We start from the raw sequence: 16,392 nt of genomic DNA, 5'->3' as shown, positions 1-16,392 counted from the left end.
CTGTGGAGATTCTTATTCTTTAAGTGGGGAAAAAATACTATTTGAGTGTTTGTTATGAAAAAGAAACATGACAAAATGTAGTTATTGCTCTACTGTCAAGGCTAAGATGTTCATAAAATCCACCGGAACCTTAACATTTAATGATTTTATAAACCAGTGACAGTTTAGACATCTCATTGTGTTAAAAACCAGAACAATACTGTGTTTTTATCACCAAATACTTTAACAGTGATTACGAACCAATAAAAGAAAGAAAATGAACTTTGGAACTGCAATTGGCATCTATGAATAAAACACAGCCACATTTCTTTACCCCCTGTATTTCCAAAATTCAATCACAACACAGAGCTTATCTTTACTGTAAGTCTACAGCGGTCCTTTTTCTCCCTCTGCTGTGCAAAGCTATGTTCACAAGTAGCCAGACAGGCTTCACTTCCAAACAAATTATGATACACATGTCTCTGGACTGGGAACATTCTCCATGGAAAATGTGTTTGGGCATCTTTTGAATGTAACATTTTACTCCTTTGGTGAGTCTGATGTGATCAGCAATCTGATAGACAAACATTTCACAACATTTGTATGTTACAAGAACCTGGAAACTGCTGATGATGGCACAGTCTCTATGATAAAGTCACTGTAAATTGTGTGGGGTGGATAGCACACTCTCAGCACATGTGCAGCACAGTTGATGTGACATCTGACTAATTATACACTGATGCCTGAAGACCCAAAACTGTAGAGGATAAAAATTTGTAATTCAAGCTGAGAGAAGATTAAGAGATTGAAATGTTCAAAGCAAGATTTAAGACAAAAATAAAAATGTGCAACACCAATTTTAGTAACAGGACAGGAATGGACCTGCATGAAAAGAGACACTAGTGAAAATAATCAGTATATCTTTTTACTTGCAGCTCCTTGTTTTTCCACTACTGTGAACTCCCTCCAGCCCCTCTGGGAAAACGATGACAGCTGCTGCCTGTTCAGTAACAGCTACCGTAATTGTACCATGGCACTGTTTCCAATGGGGACACCAGAGTTAATTCCTGTTTGAATGCAGAAACAGTTTGGTTTGGGCGCAGCCAGGCATGAAACACTTTGAATCAGTTACATTTTAATTGGCCTTGCCCCATGGGGGACTGATGTGTGTTATTGAGTTTGTGGGTGCTGATTCCATGCAGTCAGCCGGTAGCACATGATCGCAGGACACCAAAGTGTTCAGTTCTCTTCTTATTGGAGCTGCCTGTGCAGTGTACTGATATCTCTCACCTTCATCTGTGAGGCTTTAAATAGCTGGCAAAATATATTTCATGTCTCCAGAGAATGTGATTGGGTTTTCACTTTAGGACTGTTGCTCAAAAATTGTGCTGTTTTTCATCCAGAATGGAAAACCTCACGGTAAGCAGAGTTTTATTTACCCATGGTTTGTTGAATTTGTCATTCGATAAATTAGTTAAAACTTTTTCAGTGTGTTTCCAATGATCACAGCTGTATGTTTTATTAATCTGTTGTGTTCTCTCTGATGTCATAAAATGTGTCTTTAGTCACACATTTGTTATTTTTTTGTGAATCCCTTAATTTTCTTACAAAATCGTAACATTTTATCAACATTTTCGTTTATGTAATCATTTTGCAAGTTCTTTTCCCTGGACATCTGGCATATATTTATAAAAATGTGTGATTGGACATCTAATACTGCTGCTAACACCACTTCTCTGTCCCGCAGCCAGAACAATGGCGCGAGATTATGAACAAGAAGATGCAGTTCCCGCCGGAGCTCATCAGTGCTATTCAGGAAGGGAAAATAGAACTGGTGTGTGGGCTGTTGAAGACTGGCGATGGCATCATCCGCCAGCTGGATGACTCAGAGGATCGCCTATGGAGGGAGGCCCTCAACTTGTCCATCCGCCTGGGCAACGAGGATGTCATGGATTCCCTCCTACAGGGGGTCAAGTTTGACTTCCGGCAGATTCACGAGGCCCTGCTGGTTGCCGTAGACACCAACCAACCTCCAGTGGTGAAGCGCCTGCTGGACCGCCTGGACCAGGAGAAAGGCAACAAGATGGACGTGCGCTCTTTCTCTCAGGCCATCTTTGACCACTCTATTGACAACTCCCAGTTTGCCCCTGGTGTGACTCCTCTGACCTTAGCCTGCCAGAAAGACCTGTATGATATAGTCACCATGCTCACCCAAAAAGGTCACGGCATCCCATGGCCACACAAGATATCCTGTGCCTGTTTGGAGTGCCGCAACGGCCGGCAGTATGACCTGTTGAAGTTCTCCTTGTCTCGCATCAACACCTACCGTGGCATTGCCAGCCGTGCCTACCTGTCCATCACCTCTGACGACGCCATGCTCAGTGCTTTCAGCCTCAGCAAAGAGCTCCGCAAGCTCTCACAAAAAGAGCCAGAGTTCAAGGTCTGAAGACATTCGTAGATATCCTCCTCCTTACTGTTCATGCTGGGTGTCTGTATTGTGTCTTTACCTTGTGCTGTGGTGCCTTCTCTCTCGTAGCCTCAGTACCTGGGCCTTGAGGAGCTTTGTCAGGAGTTTGCCGTTGAGTTGCTGGGCATGTGTCGCAACCAGAGCGAGGTGACCACCATTCTGAACAGCTGTGGAGATGAGAGCCAGGACTCCTTAGACCAGCAGGCCTTTGAGGAGGGAATACCCAACCTGTCGCGTCTGCGTCTCGCTGTCAACTACAACCAGAAGCAGGTTGCGAGGTTCAGAGATGAGTAGTAAAAGACATATACTTGATCCTGCACAGTTGAATTCAAAATTTGTTTCTCCCTCCCCGTTTCTTTTTGTGCAGTTTGTGGCCCATCCAATCTGCCAGCAGGTGCTGTCATCGATCTGGTGTGGGAGCTTGTCTGGCTGGAGAGGTAGCAGGACAGCCTGGAAGCTGTTTGTCTCTGTTGGGATCTTCCTCACCATGCCCATCCTCTGCCTCGTGTACTGGATCGCACCAAAGTCAAAGGTCACATCACCCCAAAATTGCCAAATGTAGAGTTTATATGCATTTTCTGATCCTGCGATACCTGGGGCAGCAATAGCAAGTATAATGCTCCCTTAATTAGGAAGACTGTCCTAAAAGACATTTGATTAAGAAAATAGGAAGGCTTTGTTCTGGCCCTGACAGGTCATTGTCTTTCGTTTTTTCACCAGGTAGGAAAGATACTAAAGATACCTGTGATCAAGTTTCTCCTTCACTCAGCTTCCTACCTGTGGTTCCTCATCACATTACTCGGAGAATCGATAACCATGGAGATGTATCGAGACAAATTTGCTTCAAGGCAGCAGAACATCCTGCACAGCTCCTTCCACATGGTGTGGGTGGTCGGTGGGTTCACTCTCTAGTCTGTTTCTAACTCCACACCAAGGAAACTCATGCTGGATAAAAGGTTCATAATCCACTGTCTCATGTAGGATTCTTCTGGTATGAGTGTAAGGAAGTGTGGCTTGAGGGGCTGCGGAGTTACTTCCTCGACTGGTGGAACTGCTTGGACATGATGGTTCTCAGCATGTACCTGGCGTCCTTTGCGTTACGTGTGCTCATCATGCTCAAAGGTTACTTCCTCTGCCATGATGTTAACAGCACAGAGGAGTGTGTCTACTTTACCCAGACTGGTAAGAAAATGATGCCAGATCATTAATCCAGAATGATTGTTGGATGTCATAAAGGTTGTTAAAAGCTGTCTGTTGCTATGTGAAACTGTCTCGCAGTACGTGGGGACTGGCATCAGGAGGACCCTCAGCTGATTGCAGAGGTGCTGTTTGCAGTGACCAGCATGTTGAGCTTCACACGGCTGGCGTACATCCTACCAGCCCATGAGTCTCTGGGAACTCTGCAAATCTCCATAGGGAAGATGATTGATGATATGATGAGGTAAGAGGACTTTTCATTTTGCCCCCTGCATTATACACTTGCATATTTCTATAATTCAGGGTACATTGTACACATGGCATGTTTTCTTTTTTAGATTCATGTTTATACTGATGATCATTGGAACGGCCTTCCTCTGTGGCATCAACAATGTCTATGTTCCTTACGTCATCTCTCCACATCTTGGCAGGTAAGAATAAGGGATCGTAAGGTTTCTGGTTTGAATTCTACAGTTTCCCATAAGCCAAAAGATGCTAGTCTTGCATAATCAGTCCAAATCTGTGCAGACTACTGTGAAGCTCCAAATGTGTGAGATGCATAAGTATTTTTAAAGGAATAGTTTGATATTTTGGGAATACACTTATTTGCCTCTTTGCTGAGAGTTGGATGAGCAGATTGATACCACTCTCATGTCTGTACACTAAATATGAAGCTAGTGGCAGGGGATGATTAGCGTAGCTTAGCATAAGAATTGGACTAAGCAGTTAGCCTGGCTCTGTCCAGTGCCTACCAGCACCTCTCATTAATTAATATGTTATATCACGCTTGTTTAATTCTCACAAAAACTGGAAGTGACAATTTATAACTGTGGGGAGGGGGGACTATTTCTTGAGTCTTGTCATCACCGTGAGTTTGACAAGAAACCATCTGAATCTCTAGGAAGTCACTGTGTCTGGACAGAAATAGTTTTTACTTTGTCTTTTTTTTTGGACTATTCCTTAAAGCCTTCAGATCCTACATAGAATTTGTCAAATTAGAGCCTGACAGGTAATTTGGCCAGGGCCAATACATCTGCAGCTTATTGCAGATATATTGTATCAGTGTATATGTCAGCCGAAAAGTTACAAGAAATGTCCATATTTTCTTCACTTTAAGTGATCCCTGTCAAAAATGTTTGTATGTTTTGTTTTTATGTACGAAAAGTTCATATCAGCCAATATATTATTATTAGATTGTTGTAATTCTCAAATATAAATATCTTCATATCGCCATTACAAAAATCCAGTATCACTCAGGCTAATTTGCAATGCTTGTCTATTTCTAGATTTTTTTATTACATATATACAAATTGCAAAATATAATGTTGAAAGTATTTTTGAAAATGGTGACAGTATTTTTTCCTAACTTCTTGTTTCTAAGACTTTTAATTAGACGTTTTGCCACTGATCATAATACACATCACCATTGTTAGTTAGACAATGGTACATAACAGTCTCATTATCATAACACTCTTTATTGCACTCCTGTAGGTTTAATGAGACGTTCCACTTCCTGTTCTGGACCATGTTTGGCGTGGCCAACCAGGACTACGTGGATATGCCGCAGTTTGTGTTAGCAGAGTTCGTTGGAAGGATTCTGTATGGCATCTTCACACTCGTCATTGTGATCGTCCTTCTCAACATGCTCATTGCTATGATCACCAACTCTTTTCAGAAAATTGAGGTAAAGAGAAAATTTAATGTCTGCATTGCAAAAAAAAGTATAGGAACCATAACCTGGCACTTATATCTCAACATTTTTATTTCAGGATGATGCAGATGTAGAGTGGAAATTTGCCCGGTCAAAGCTGTATCTCAGTTACTTCAGAGAGGGTCTCACCATGCCTGTGCCCTTCAACATCATCCCCTCACCCAAAGCCATCTTTTACATCCTACGGTGACCTCCAAACGCTTCAAAACAATTTAACCTGCAGTGCAATTTCATTGTTTATCTCTGTTTTTAATTATTAGTATCAAATTCTGTTTCAGGGGTACCTTTAGACGAATCTGCTGCTGCTGCAGTTGTAATTCTAAGACAAAATACCCTACCATAACCTCTATGGTAAGTGTGTGTTTAATGCTCACATACAGGAGTTAGTGAAAAAAATCTAAATACCCTCAAATATGTGATGTTAAATATGTTTTTTTATGTTTTCTGTATTATGTGATAAGTCCAGCGAAAAGGGATCTAAAGAGAGCCAGTTACCTTACCGGCAGCAGGTGATCAGGGCTCTGGTGCAGCGCTACATTGAGTCCGCTCGCAGGGAGTTCAAGGAGACCAAGAGGAAAGGTAACTGTGACTTTGACAAAAATCCATCAGACACTAATGCATTAAAGGCCTGTTGCATGTTGCCCTCTTCTCTCTTCCATTCCTCTTGTCTCTCTCTAGTTCTGGCTATCGAAAAAAAAGTCTAAAAGGACTGAGATATAGTCAGAAAACCATCTTATTTGAAATATACAGTTGGAGAGTGTCAGTGCACTTTTGAAAAGCATCATTGACTTGACAGAGAAAAGAAAGAAGAAAACAACTTTAATCTTTTTGATTTTTAAGATTCAAATGTATAAATAAGACAACAAATGATAAACCAAGAGAAGAAAAAAATAAGTTGATACAATAATCTGCAACAGTGTCTAACCCCGCTTGTATGCGTTCAAGCCAGACAGTCAGATTTTCAAAAGTATTGACAGGTTGTCACATGAAATAAAACATTGTTTTATTTGATAAACATAATTATTATTTATCATTAACATGCGTTAATGTGCATTCTTCCCTCAGATATCGGTAATCGGATCACTGAGCTGAGCAAAGCGATGTGCAGGATGCACAATGATATGAAGTTAGTCCATCAGTATCTGCTGGAGGAGGGACACCCTGCAGGCGATGCACTGATGAAGGACAGCTCCTCTTTTCTGGGGAAATACATCATCGGTGCCAAGAACAATTTCAGAGGTTTTAATGGCAGACAAGATGACAAAAACATGTCGCTTAAAGTGACAGTGCATCACGGAGAGGAAGAGGAGGATAAAGAAAAGGTTGACTTGGATACAAAGCAGGAGTCAGACACACAGCAGAATCAGGTGGGCGAACATGGAGCAGAGGGATCAAGGCAGGTAACCGACTGTGATGTGGTGAAGATGGAGGAAGGCAGAGCTAAAGTAGAGCAAGGAGATGAGAAGGCAACAGAGGAAAAAGAACAGGCGGAGTCAGACAAAAATGAAAATAGTGACAATGAAGTGAATGGGGAGATGGCAACAGGCACAAGTTTTAATAATGTAGAAGAAAAGGTAGAAGCCGAGGGCACACAAGATGAGGCAGAAAAAAGAAGAGAAGGAGAGGCACTCACAGGAGAGAAGGTGGATGAAAAACACAAAGACACGAGCCCCGAACAAGCTGAAAGCATCGAAGTCAACAATGAACAGACAGACACAAAGAAAGTAATGAACAAGTTCAAAGACATAGAGCTGCAAGAGAAAAAAGTGGAAGCAAGGTGGGTGAAAGGTAGGAAGTTCGAGCGTAATGTAGCAGAGAGGTCAAGGGTCAAGGAGAGCAATGAGACACCTGGAACCAAGAAAATTATTCCCTCACCGACAGGTAGCAGCAGCTCCCAGGACACGGGCTTTGGTTCCCAAGAAGGGGAGGGATCGATTGATGGGATCCTAGTGAGACCGTAAACTTAGTGACTCTTTAAGGACCACACCTGTTTCATTGTCAAGCCCTTTGGTCACCTTATCCAACATCTGATAAGAGGATTTGTGTTGAGGCTGCACAAGGAATCATTGGCAATTTGGAGTTGCAGCTTCAGATTTTTGACCCTGTCACTTGATCCATCCAAAGCTTTGGTATAAAGATACATATATCTACAGCTACAGGCCAGATTACAATGAAATCTGCTATAGCTTTGTGATTTTTTTGACCTCTTGTCTAAAATTTCTCCATGACCAACACAAGGTCTGTGACAAGGTATCTTGAAAACAAAGGGTCAGCAAGTAAGATGTCAGTTTGTACACAGGATATTTCTCTAATTAGCCTATTGCCATGAGATTTGCTGAGGACATTTATACTCACAGGAGATGTGATTATAATAACCCACCCACAGACTGTAGTTCTGACAAAAACACTTTCATGTTGTGAGATAATAATGAATATTGCAGCATCTTGGGGATTCTTGCACGGCTTTTAGGTTAGTTCACAGTTTTAAAAAAAAATCTTGACTTGAATCAATGAAACTGTAAGAAACGTTCATGTAGTGTAGCCAATCAGGCTAATTCTACCAAAATCGTGTGTTCTTCTGACACAGAAAACCACATATTTCTTAATTATTTACATCACGTGCTGGAGAAAGAGCAATTTAACCGAGACAGAGATCATGTAGTTGCCAATCCTCTCATCACATGTTAAGAAGGGATCAGTTTACCATAAAAAACAATTCACACTGGTACACATTGATAAGCATCGGTTGCAGTAAAGTAGGGTTACAGTACCATTAGAAAATACACCAATTAGACCACTTAAAAAAAAAGATAGAACAGAGTGTTTCTTTGGTCGGTTGACTGAATGCAATTGTATCACAAGCAGGTTTCACTGTTCATTTGTGCTGACTGTCCCTTTCTTCACTGTCATTTTCCAAAGTGTACTGTTCCATAGCATGTAGCCCCTATAGGGCGCTCTCATTTTCCATGTATCAAAATAGCCATGTGTTCAATTACAGTAAGCTTTTGCACAATATAGGTACTTTTTAAAACAATTAAAGATTTGAAAGTAAAGGTAGTTCTGTCTCTTCATTTCTTCATCAGTGGCAGACCTACACCTGATGCTGCAGTGTGACAGTGCAGGTCTCAGCTTGCTTTACACATACTGGTCCCATGAGGTTGCGTGCATGAACACACCAGTTCATTAATTCATCACCTGCAGCATCACCTGTCCCAAGCCACACTACATCCAAAGTCTTCCGCTGGGAAAAAACAGCCAGGCATTGTTGCCTGAATGATGCTATCACTTCTCCACCTGTTTGACATGTTTATCAGACAGGAGATGAGAAAATGCATCTACGCCACTCAGTGTCGGTCTTTTCCCTCTAGATAAAAATACAACATGCTTGGGGAAGCTTCTGGTGTATGTGTATACAGTATGTAATCATCTATGGCAGTATATGTAATTCTTCTATCACAATATCAATATTTCTAGATATCCTGATATATGATCTTAAAACTGAATTGAAAAACGTTTATAGATAAAATAACCAGACTATTAGGTCTGTTTTCTGGCTTATCCAGAGAATTAAACACCTGACAGATAAAAAATACTTCACATTGATACAATATTCCTATTAATCCTATATTTCTGTAAAGTAGTCCTGTTATTTATTGACAATAAAGGCCTAATGACACCAGAGATATTAAAGGTATACCATGGTATGGATAGTATAGAAAATTATTTAATGGTCAATGAATTAATCTAATCTTTTCATGGTACTGTATTTGTCAAATGGGAAGTGAAGTGGGTAGTGTCCTCAACATATCCAATTATTAAATGAGCGTCTGGGCGTCTTTTGTCTGTTCTGTCATAATAAAAAGGCCATTCTTGTCCATTCTCCTTTTATTATTAATTTTCTCACTGGATGTAAAAAATACAACAGTTCCTTATTTAATGTACAAAAACCCAACAAACAAACAAAAAACTTCAATAAGTCCACATCTTAAATTACTGTTCGAGTCAAAATTAATGAAAGTCTGAAGTATAACTAGATCAGTTGTTCCCAACCTGGGAGTCAAAAGATAAATCGTAAAGGGTCACAAGAGGATTCAGAATAGGACAGCAGAGGGGAAAAAAACACATTTATGCTACATAATATTATGTTTGTCTAATCTTTGCTCCTTTTCGTGAATTACTGATTTTTATTTAACTTATTCAGGCCTATAAAGTATTCAAGTAAATAACTCTTTGGTTGCCCTGTAAACATATATGCAATCTTTGACAAGGGGTCACAAATAGAGAGAACATAATCACAGGCCAAAAAAGGTTAGGAACCTCTGAACTAGATAACATACAGTACATGGTACAGGTTCTGAAATATCCCAGTAACTCCAGGTCCACAGACTCTTTACAATAATGTAATAACTAATGAGACTTTACATAAATTAAGACCATTGTTTGACAAAAGTTTAATATTCTATCTAAAATACAGACCATTTCATTAATTAATTCATTGCTGTCACCAACATATTACAAAACGGTTGATTTTAAAAAAAACCTAAAGGTAAATATTAATTCATTTCATCCTATTAATTCTATACAGAACATGCATACAACACACATTTCATGATGAAAATCCAACAAATATTAAATAAAAACTGCAAGGATTTGTAACCTGAAGACAGCGGCGTATAAAAAACACAAGTAAGAAGCCATATACTAATTATAAGCACCCGGTGTTTCCAAAAATACATTTTTAGTGCGGAAGCTGGTGATTAAAGGGGAAGCGCGTTTGTCTGAGTGAATCACACTTCACTTAAGAGCCACACATCAGGCACTCGTCTTTATTTGCTAGTGAACAAACCATGGCGGCAGTGTTGCGCTCTTTGGTCTCCTCCTCCTCACTCTTGGCTGATTGGGCTTCCTTTAATTTCTCCTTGTTCAGGGTGAACTGAATGGGGTTGGCAGCGGGCTTTGTCCGTAGGTAGTACATGCCAGTTTTCAGGCCCTGTAGAGAAGAGATTATTTAATATGAGGGTTTAAGATGTTGTTTCCTGGCACGAAGAAGCAGCATCTTTTATCTCTTGGTTCCTAAAGCATGCATTCCCTCAATCCTGACTTACCAACTTCCAACCGTAGAAGTGCATGCTGGAAAGTTTGCCATAGTTTGGCTCAGCGATGTGAATGTTGAGGGACTGGCTCTGGTCAATGTAGGCGCCTCGATCTGCTGCCATCTTGAGGACAGTCTTCTGGGAGATTTCCCACACAGTTTTATACAGCTGCTTCAGATCATCGGGGATCTCTTCGATATCCTGTGCACAAGTCAGAGATGTTTAAAAATATTTGATGACCAAAAAAAGAAGTCAGATTAAACTATAGGATCATTTAGAGCACTGATGTTGAATAATCTAATCAGATATGACTTAATTAAGATTTTAGTGTGACCCTTTACCTGGATGGAGCCGTTCTGAGCAATCAGCTGGTTCTTCATTTCATCGCTCCACAATCCTCTTTCTGTTAAATCCTTCAGCAGGTGAGGATTCACAATCTATGAGAAAAGCAGAAATGACACATAGAAAACCTTCCTGCTATGGACACACGAGTTTGGAGACACAAAACAGTGAATGCATTCAGACAGTGCTGACCTGAAACTCTCCTGAGAGCACCCTGCGGGTGTAGATGTTGCTGGTGTAGGCCTCAATGGACTCATTGTTGCCGAGGATCTGGGCAGTGGAGGCTGTGGGCATGGGGGCCATGAGCAGACTGTTCCTCACACCATGCCTGAGGACACACGGGCGGGGGAGGAGCTGAATCAGAGATGATCTACAGTCTCCACATACAGTGGATGTGACATGAGTGATGACAGGAACAAGAGTAACACTCAGAAAGACTTACTTGGCAATTTTCTCCTTCAACGCCTTCCAGTCCCACAAATCTGTCGGGGTCTGGCCCCACATGTCATACTGAAGGATCTGCAAAACAAAATTAGTCAGGATGTGAGCACACATTGATGAAATGTATTCTGGGATGGATTTGAGACATTGTGGTAACTACTCACTCCCTTGCTGACAGGAGAGCCAGCGTAGGTTTCATAAGGGCCGAGCTCAGCTGCCAGCTCGCAGCTGGCCTCCAGGGCAGCGTAGTAGATGGTCTCAAAGATCTGGATGTTGAGCAGCTGGGCCTCCTGGCTTTCGAATGGGTAACGCATAAGAATAAAGGCGTCAGCCAGACCCTGCACTCCGATTCCAATTGGCCTGTGGCGCTTGTTTGACCTTTCAGCCTGTAAAGCAGGAGAGAGGATCCATCTGTTAACACTGAGTATACAAGACCTGGCTGCATGGTCGAAGGAGAGTCAACAATGGACAAAAAAGCGTACCTCAGGCACTGGGTAGTAGTTGATGTCAATAATCTTGTTCAGGTTCTTGACGATGACCTTGGTGACGGATAGAAGCTTTTTAAAGTCAAAGGTCCTCTCTGGGGTGACGTACATGTTGAGGGCAATGGATGCCAGGTTACACACTGCAACCTGAGTAGAAGAAAGAACACATTGTAAAAACAGTTTTACCAAAATACTGCAATCGTTTAAATGAAGTTTACAGATGCAGCAAGCTAAATGCACAGATATCCTGTAATATCATCTGCCCCTCACCTCGTCTTTGCTTGTATACTCTACGATCTCTGTACATAGATTGCTGGATTTGATGGTGCCCAGATTCTGCTGGTTGCTCTTTCTGTTGCAGGCGTCCTTGTAGAGCATGTATGGTGTGCCGGTTTCTGTCTGTGACTCGATGATGGCGTACCACAGCTGCTGAGCCTTCACCACACGCTTAGCCCTGCCTTCCTTCTCATACCTGAAGACAAACGGGAGTCATGGAACAGGTTAGCACTGAACAAATGAGCCGTTTGTTAAGAACAGAGTTTAGCATGCTGGTCTTACCGAGTGTAGAGCTCCTCGAACTCCTCTCCCCAGCACTCCTCTAACCCAGGACATTCACTGGGACACATCAGGGACCAGTCCTACAAGAGCAGGAGAGGAACAATAAGTAGATAGTATATGGTGGACTATAAAATATATTGCTAAGTTCAAACAAAAACTTATGTGGGATCTGAAATAGGGAGAAAATTATAATAAATAATATTCACCTGATTGCTTTCCACTCGTTTCATAAAGAGGTCTGGGATCCACAGTGCGAAGAACAGGTCTCTGGCCCTCTGCTCCTCTTTACCTGTGTTTTTCTTCAACTCCAAGAAGTCAAACACATCGGAATGCCACGGCTCCAGGTACACAGCAAAGGCCCCAGGTCTCTGAACAAGCAAACACAGAGTCAGGTGACTAAACATACTACCAGAAATGTCTAAAGAACAACAATTTCTAGCATTATTACACATCTTTGACAATTTGAGGTAGATCTCAATTCTTACCTTGTTGCCGCCCTGGTCAACATAACGTGCTGTATTGTTGTAGACTCTAAGCATAGGAACCAGCCCGTTGGATGTGCCGTTAGTCTGAAAAACAAGAACCACATGTTTTAAAAGTGTCATAATACAAAAAAAGCTCCTCTATATCTGCTTGATTAAACTCTCTGCGGTGTTCATTATACTCACCCCAGCAATATAGCCACCTGTTGCTCTGATACAGCTAACTGCCAGTCCAATACCTCCGGCTGATTTAGAGATGAGGGCACACTGTTTCAGTGTGTCGTAAATACCTTCAATACTGTCATCCTTCATGGCCAGCAAGAAACAACTGCAAAAACCCAAACAAATTGAATGAGAAAAAAAAATCAAGTTTAACAAAAAGCATCAGGGCTTTCCTGACCTTCCTAACCTCGCTCATAGCCTACCAGTACCCAGATTTTTGCAGTCCTTACCTGGACAGCTGTGGCCTGTTGGTGCCAGCGTTGAACAGAGTAGGGGAGGCATGGGTGAACCACTTCTCTGACAGCAAGTTGTAGGTCTCAATGGCTGCATCAATGTCTCCTTTATGAATCCCGACGGCCACTCTCATTAGCATGTGCTGGGGTCTCTCAGCAACTACAGAAAAACAGGTTAATTAGCAACAAAAACAAACTTAAATATCCAACTAACAAAAGTCTCTGCAGCCATAAACATGCTTCCCAGTAAGTTTTAGAACAAGCATCTCTTACCTTTGCCGTTAATCTTCAACAAATAAGACCTCTCAAGAGTCTATAGAGCAAAAGGACAAATTAGATTTATACTCCAAGGATCTGTATGAGATGTTGAATGTAACTGGCCATTGAAATTACCTTAAAGCCGAAGAAGTTGTAAGAAAAGTCTCTGTCGAAAATGATGGCGGAGTTGAGGCGCTGCAAAAAATGAAGACAAGATGTTAAGAAATGCAAAATGTAACTGCAATGAAAATATGAACAAAATATGACACGGAATGTGACTTACAGCCTTGTTATCAAGGACAATGTCGAGCGTCTCCTTGGAGATCATAGGGGAGTGACGCTTATTTAACGGGTTGACATAGTTGTACAGGTCCTCCATCACATCTACAACAGGAAAAAGGGAAGAATGTGTATAATGTCAGTGAAAAGTGTTGTGAACAGTGAAACATCACATTGTGCAGAACCACCATTTATTATAAATCTTGCGCCAAATGGCATCATGATGTCCCATATTTAGAAATACATGTATAATATCATGTAACTCGCGGTGGAGTTGATCAGTATATTTGTTATATTAAGACTTGTACTCACCACTGAAGACTTTCTTGGTCTCTTTGTGCAGGTTAGACACGGCGATTCGTGCGGCCAGGATTGCATAGTCAGGATGTTTGGTGGTGAGGGTGGCGGCAGTCTCTGCTGCCAGAGTGTCCAGCTCCACAGTGGTGACTCCACTGTACAGACCCTGGATCACCTTCATCGTGATCTGAGCCTGCAGAAACGGGGATAAAGAGTTATAGAGTACATACAGTGTAGAGCCATCAGTCCAGAACTTAATGGGGTTTTTTTAAAAGTTTTTTTTTCGATTGACTTTTTAGATAACTTTAAAGTGGTTTGAACTTACAGGGTCCACAAAGTCAGAATTGAGCCCATAGCAGAGTTTCTGGATGCGAGATGTGATTTTATCAAAAGTAACTCCCTCCTGTCGTCCATCTGAAATACAAAAAGACAACATTATTAGTCCTCAAGTTTAGTTATTTGGAAATGTTTCAATTAAGTTCTCAGTGTAGTTGATGAATGTAATTGCAGTGGTCAACACACATTCTGTTAGTTAGATTCCCTTTTCTGATCAATTAACTCAAATGAGGCCCGCACTTAACACCTGTCTAGCCAGTTACTATGGTAGGCAGGAAATTTATTTTGAAAGTATCACCAAAAGGTGCCCAGCCAGCATGGGCTTACAAGACACTATGAACATGACAAATAGGGCAATAACATAACATAATGAGAGTGAAAAAGAAAGAACAAATATAACACACCTCCATACATGTCAATCAATGTCAAACCAAATGTGAACACAGTCCTGCTCCTTAGACATTACAGCTGTAATACATAACTCATATCTGAGACGCAGACTGTGCCTTTATCACATCAAACATAAAGTGCCCTCATATGCTGCTGTTAAGCATTTAACACAAACTGAGTTTGGTTTGTAAACAGGTACTGAAGTCTGAATTCATCAGACATAGAAAACAAATCAGGACATTCTGCAGACATTTTAGGGAAATGCCTACAGTATCTAAAAATGTGATATAATGGACAATAGTACAAAAAGTACATTTTATTTTTGATCACACAGAGACACTTTCTGTTCTCCCTTGGCATCGAACAGAAACATCCGGTTTCCACCACCAGAGGCAAGAAACCACATCTCAGCTGGGCACAGAAAGACCTCTATTTTTAACACTTTATTACAGACAATAGCATATACAATGCATATAGGACACACAAAGACACACAAAGACACACACACACACACACACACACACAAACAACAACAACAACAACAACAACACATGGCCCAGCAGTACAGGCAAAAATCCAAGAACAAGCCTCTTCATTCAAGTCTAAATCGTAACACCAACTTTAGCCAAAAATGCTCCAATATCAGACCTGCGAGGTCACAAAGGTTGTGTATAATAACACGCTCAAAGCTTTAGAGTTCTTTGAATATTTTATATAATCCACATATTCATTGACTTCATTCTTAAAAACAGGAAATAATGGTTTAGAACCACTGAATCTGCATTTGTGGATGTGATGTCCAGCAAGTAAAAATTAAATATTTATTATAAAATATTTTATAAAAAAAATTCTTCTGACATTTTCTGTTTATCATTTTCAAATAGTCATGTACTGTGTACGTAAGTACAATGACAACAATAGGAAGACACCTTGCTACTTCGCGCCAACACAACAAATCCCGATAATAACCCTGTTACACACTCATTATAGAAGAAGACCCACAAGACTTAAGAACAAAAACAGATCACCAAATCCTGATAATCAGTTAAAAGCCTCAGCTATTTAAAAAATATATGCTCAATGTCTTTGTTCTCTCATAATTGTAAGTTAGTCTTTGTTTAGTTTCTCACAAAGACTAACTCACAGCATAAAGAAAAGAAAATACATTTAAACATCACTGAAACTGAGCTGAAGACTTAAATGTGGTGTTTCTTTGTAGTATTAACATTTATGACACCGTAAATACATTTTAAGACATTTCACGGAACTGCAAATCCCCCGCATTGCAACATTGCATCACATTTGACAACAATAATATTAAAGTTAGCTACCGTACCTCGCTTAATTACATGCATGTTGGCAGTAAAGCGTCTGGTTTCCTCTGTTTGTGTTATCTTCTCAGCTGGAAACTTGAAACGAAGAAGACAACAGTGAGACAAAGTTGTTACTGCCGGTTGTGACCCTGTGAGAACAATCAGCCGACACAGTTGAATCTCAAACTGAGAGCGCCAAATGCCGGCAGGCCAGTTACACTGCATTGTGTCAGCCGCTCAGCCAATCAGAGAAGACGCCGGCAGACTTTTAGACCAATCAGAGCCCGGCACCCTGTCTTCTGGTCGCCT

General features: G+C 41.0%; 2 protein-coding genes across 2 annotated transcripts; one reads left to right on the top strand and one right to left on the bottom strand.

The window, feature by feature from the left end:
• The first annotated feature begins 39 nt into the window (after positions 1-39).
• Positions 40-8,367, top strand: LOC121910442 (short transient receptor potential channel 2-like). The gene is made up of 13 exons (XM_042431671.1): positions 40-1,398; positions 1,727-2,419; positions 2,516-2,716; positions 2,814-2,978; positions 3,167-3,341; positions 3,428-3,628; positions 3,725-3,887; positions 3,982-4,074; positions 5,135-5,327; positions 5,413-5,540; positions 5,633-5,705; positions 5,816-5,933; positions 6,420-8,367. The coding sequence occupies exons 1-13, from the start codon at positions 1,384-1,386 to the stop codon at positions 7,313-7,315; spliced, it is 3,114 nt and encodes a 1,037-aa protein (XP_042287605.1). The 5' UTR covers positions 40-1,383; the 3' UTR covers positions 7,316-8,367.
• Positions 8,368-9,257: 890 nt separating this feature from the next.
• On the bottom strand, positions 9,258-16,278 carry LOC121910098 (ribonucleoside-diphosphate reductase large subunit). The gene is made up of 19 exons (XM_042431123.1): positions 16,107-16,278; positions 14,370-14,458; positions 14,060-14,237; positions 13,752-13,852; positions 13,604-13,663; positions 13,484-13,523; positions 13,208-13,370; positions 12,942-13,083; positions 12,759-12,842; positions 12,480-12,641; positions 12,274-12,353; positions 11,986-12,187; positions 11,713-11,862; positions 11,395-11,616; positions 11,232-11,308; positions 10,982-11,117; positions 10,789-10,884; positions 10,460-10,648; positions 9,258-10,344 (listed from the first exon to the last, which is right to left on the bottom strand). Exons 1-19 carry the CDS (start codon positions 16,123-16,125, stop codon positions 10,153-10,155), a joined length of 2,382 nt encoding a protein of 793 aa, XP_042287057.1. The 5' UTR covers positions 16,126-16,278; the 3' UTR covers positions 9,258-10,152.
• Positions 16,279-16,392: the final 114 nt, after the last annotated feature.

This window comes from Thunnus maccoyii, chromosome 13, assembly GCF_910596095.1.
Source record: "Thunnus maccoyii chromosome 13, fThuMac1.1, whole genome shotgun sequence".
Classification (NCBI taxonomy): domain Eukaryota; kingdom Metazoa; phylum Chordata; class Actinopteri; order Scombriformes; family Scombridae; genus Thunnus; species Thunnus maccoyii.
This window is presented reverse-complemented; position numbering and strand designations above follow the sequence as displayed.

Bases quoted from the DNA above. Each gene is read 5' to 3' on its own strand.
- LOC121910442 (XM_042431671.1), top strand. The intron at 3,888-3,981 runs GTAAGAGGACTT...TTTCTTTTTTAG, and splicing joins ATGATTGATGATATGATGAG to ATTCATGTTTATACTGATGA. The intron at 5,934-6,419 runs GTAACTGTGACT...TTCTTCCCTCAG, and splicing joins CAAGGAGACCAAGAGGAAAG to ATATCGGTAATCGGATCACT.
- LOC121910098 (XM_042431123.1), bottom strand. The intron at 12,642-12,758 runs GTAAGAATTGAG...TTGCTTGTTCAG, and splicing joins TTGACCAGGGCGGCAACAAG to AGACCTGGGGCCTTTGCTGT. The intron at 12,354-12,479 runs GTGAATATTATT...CTGCTCTTGTAG, and splicing joins AACGAGTGGAAAGCAATCAG to GACTGGTCCCTGATGTGTCC.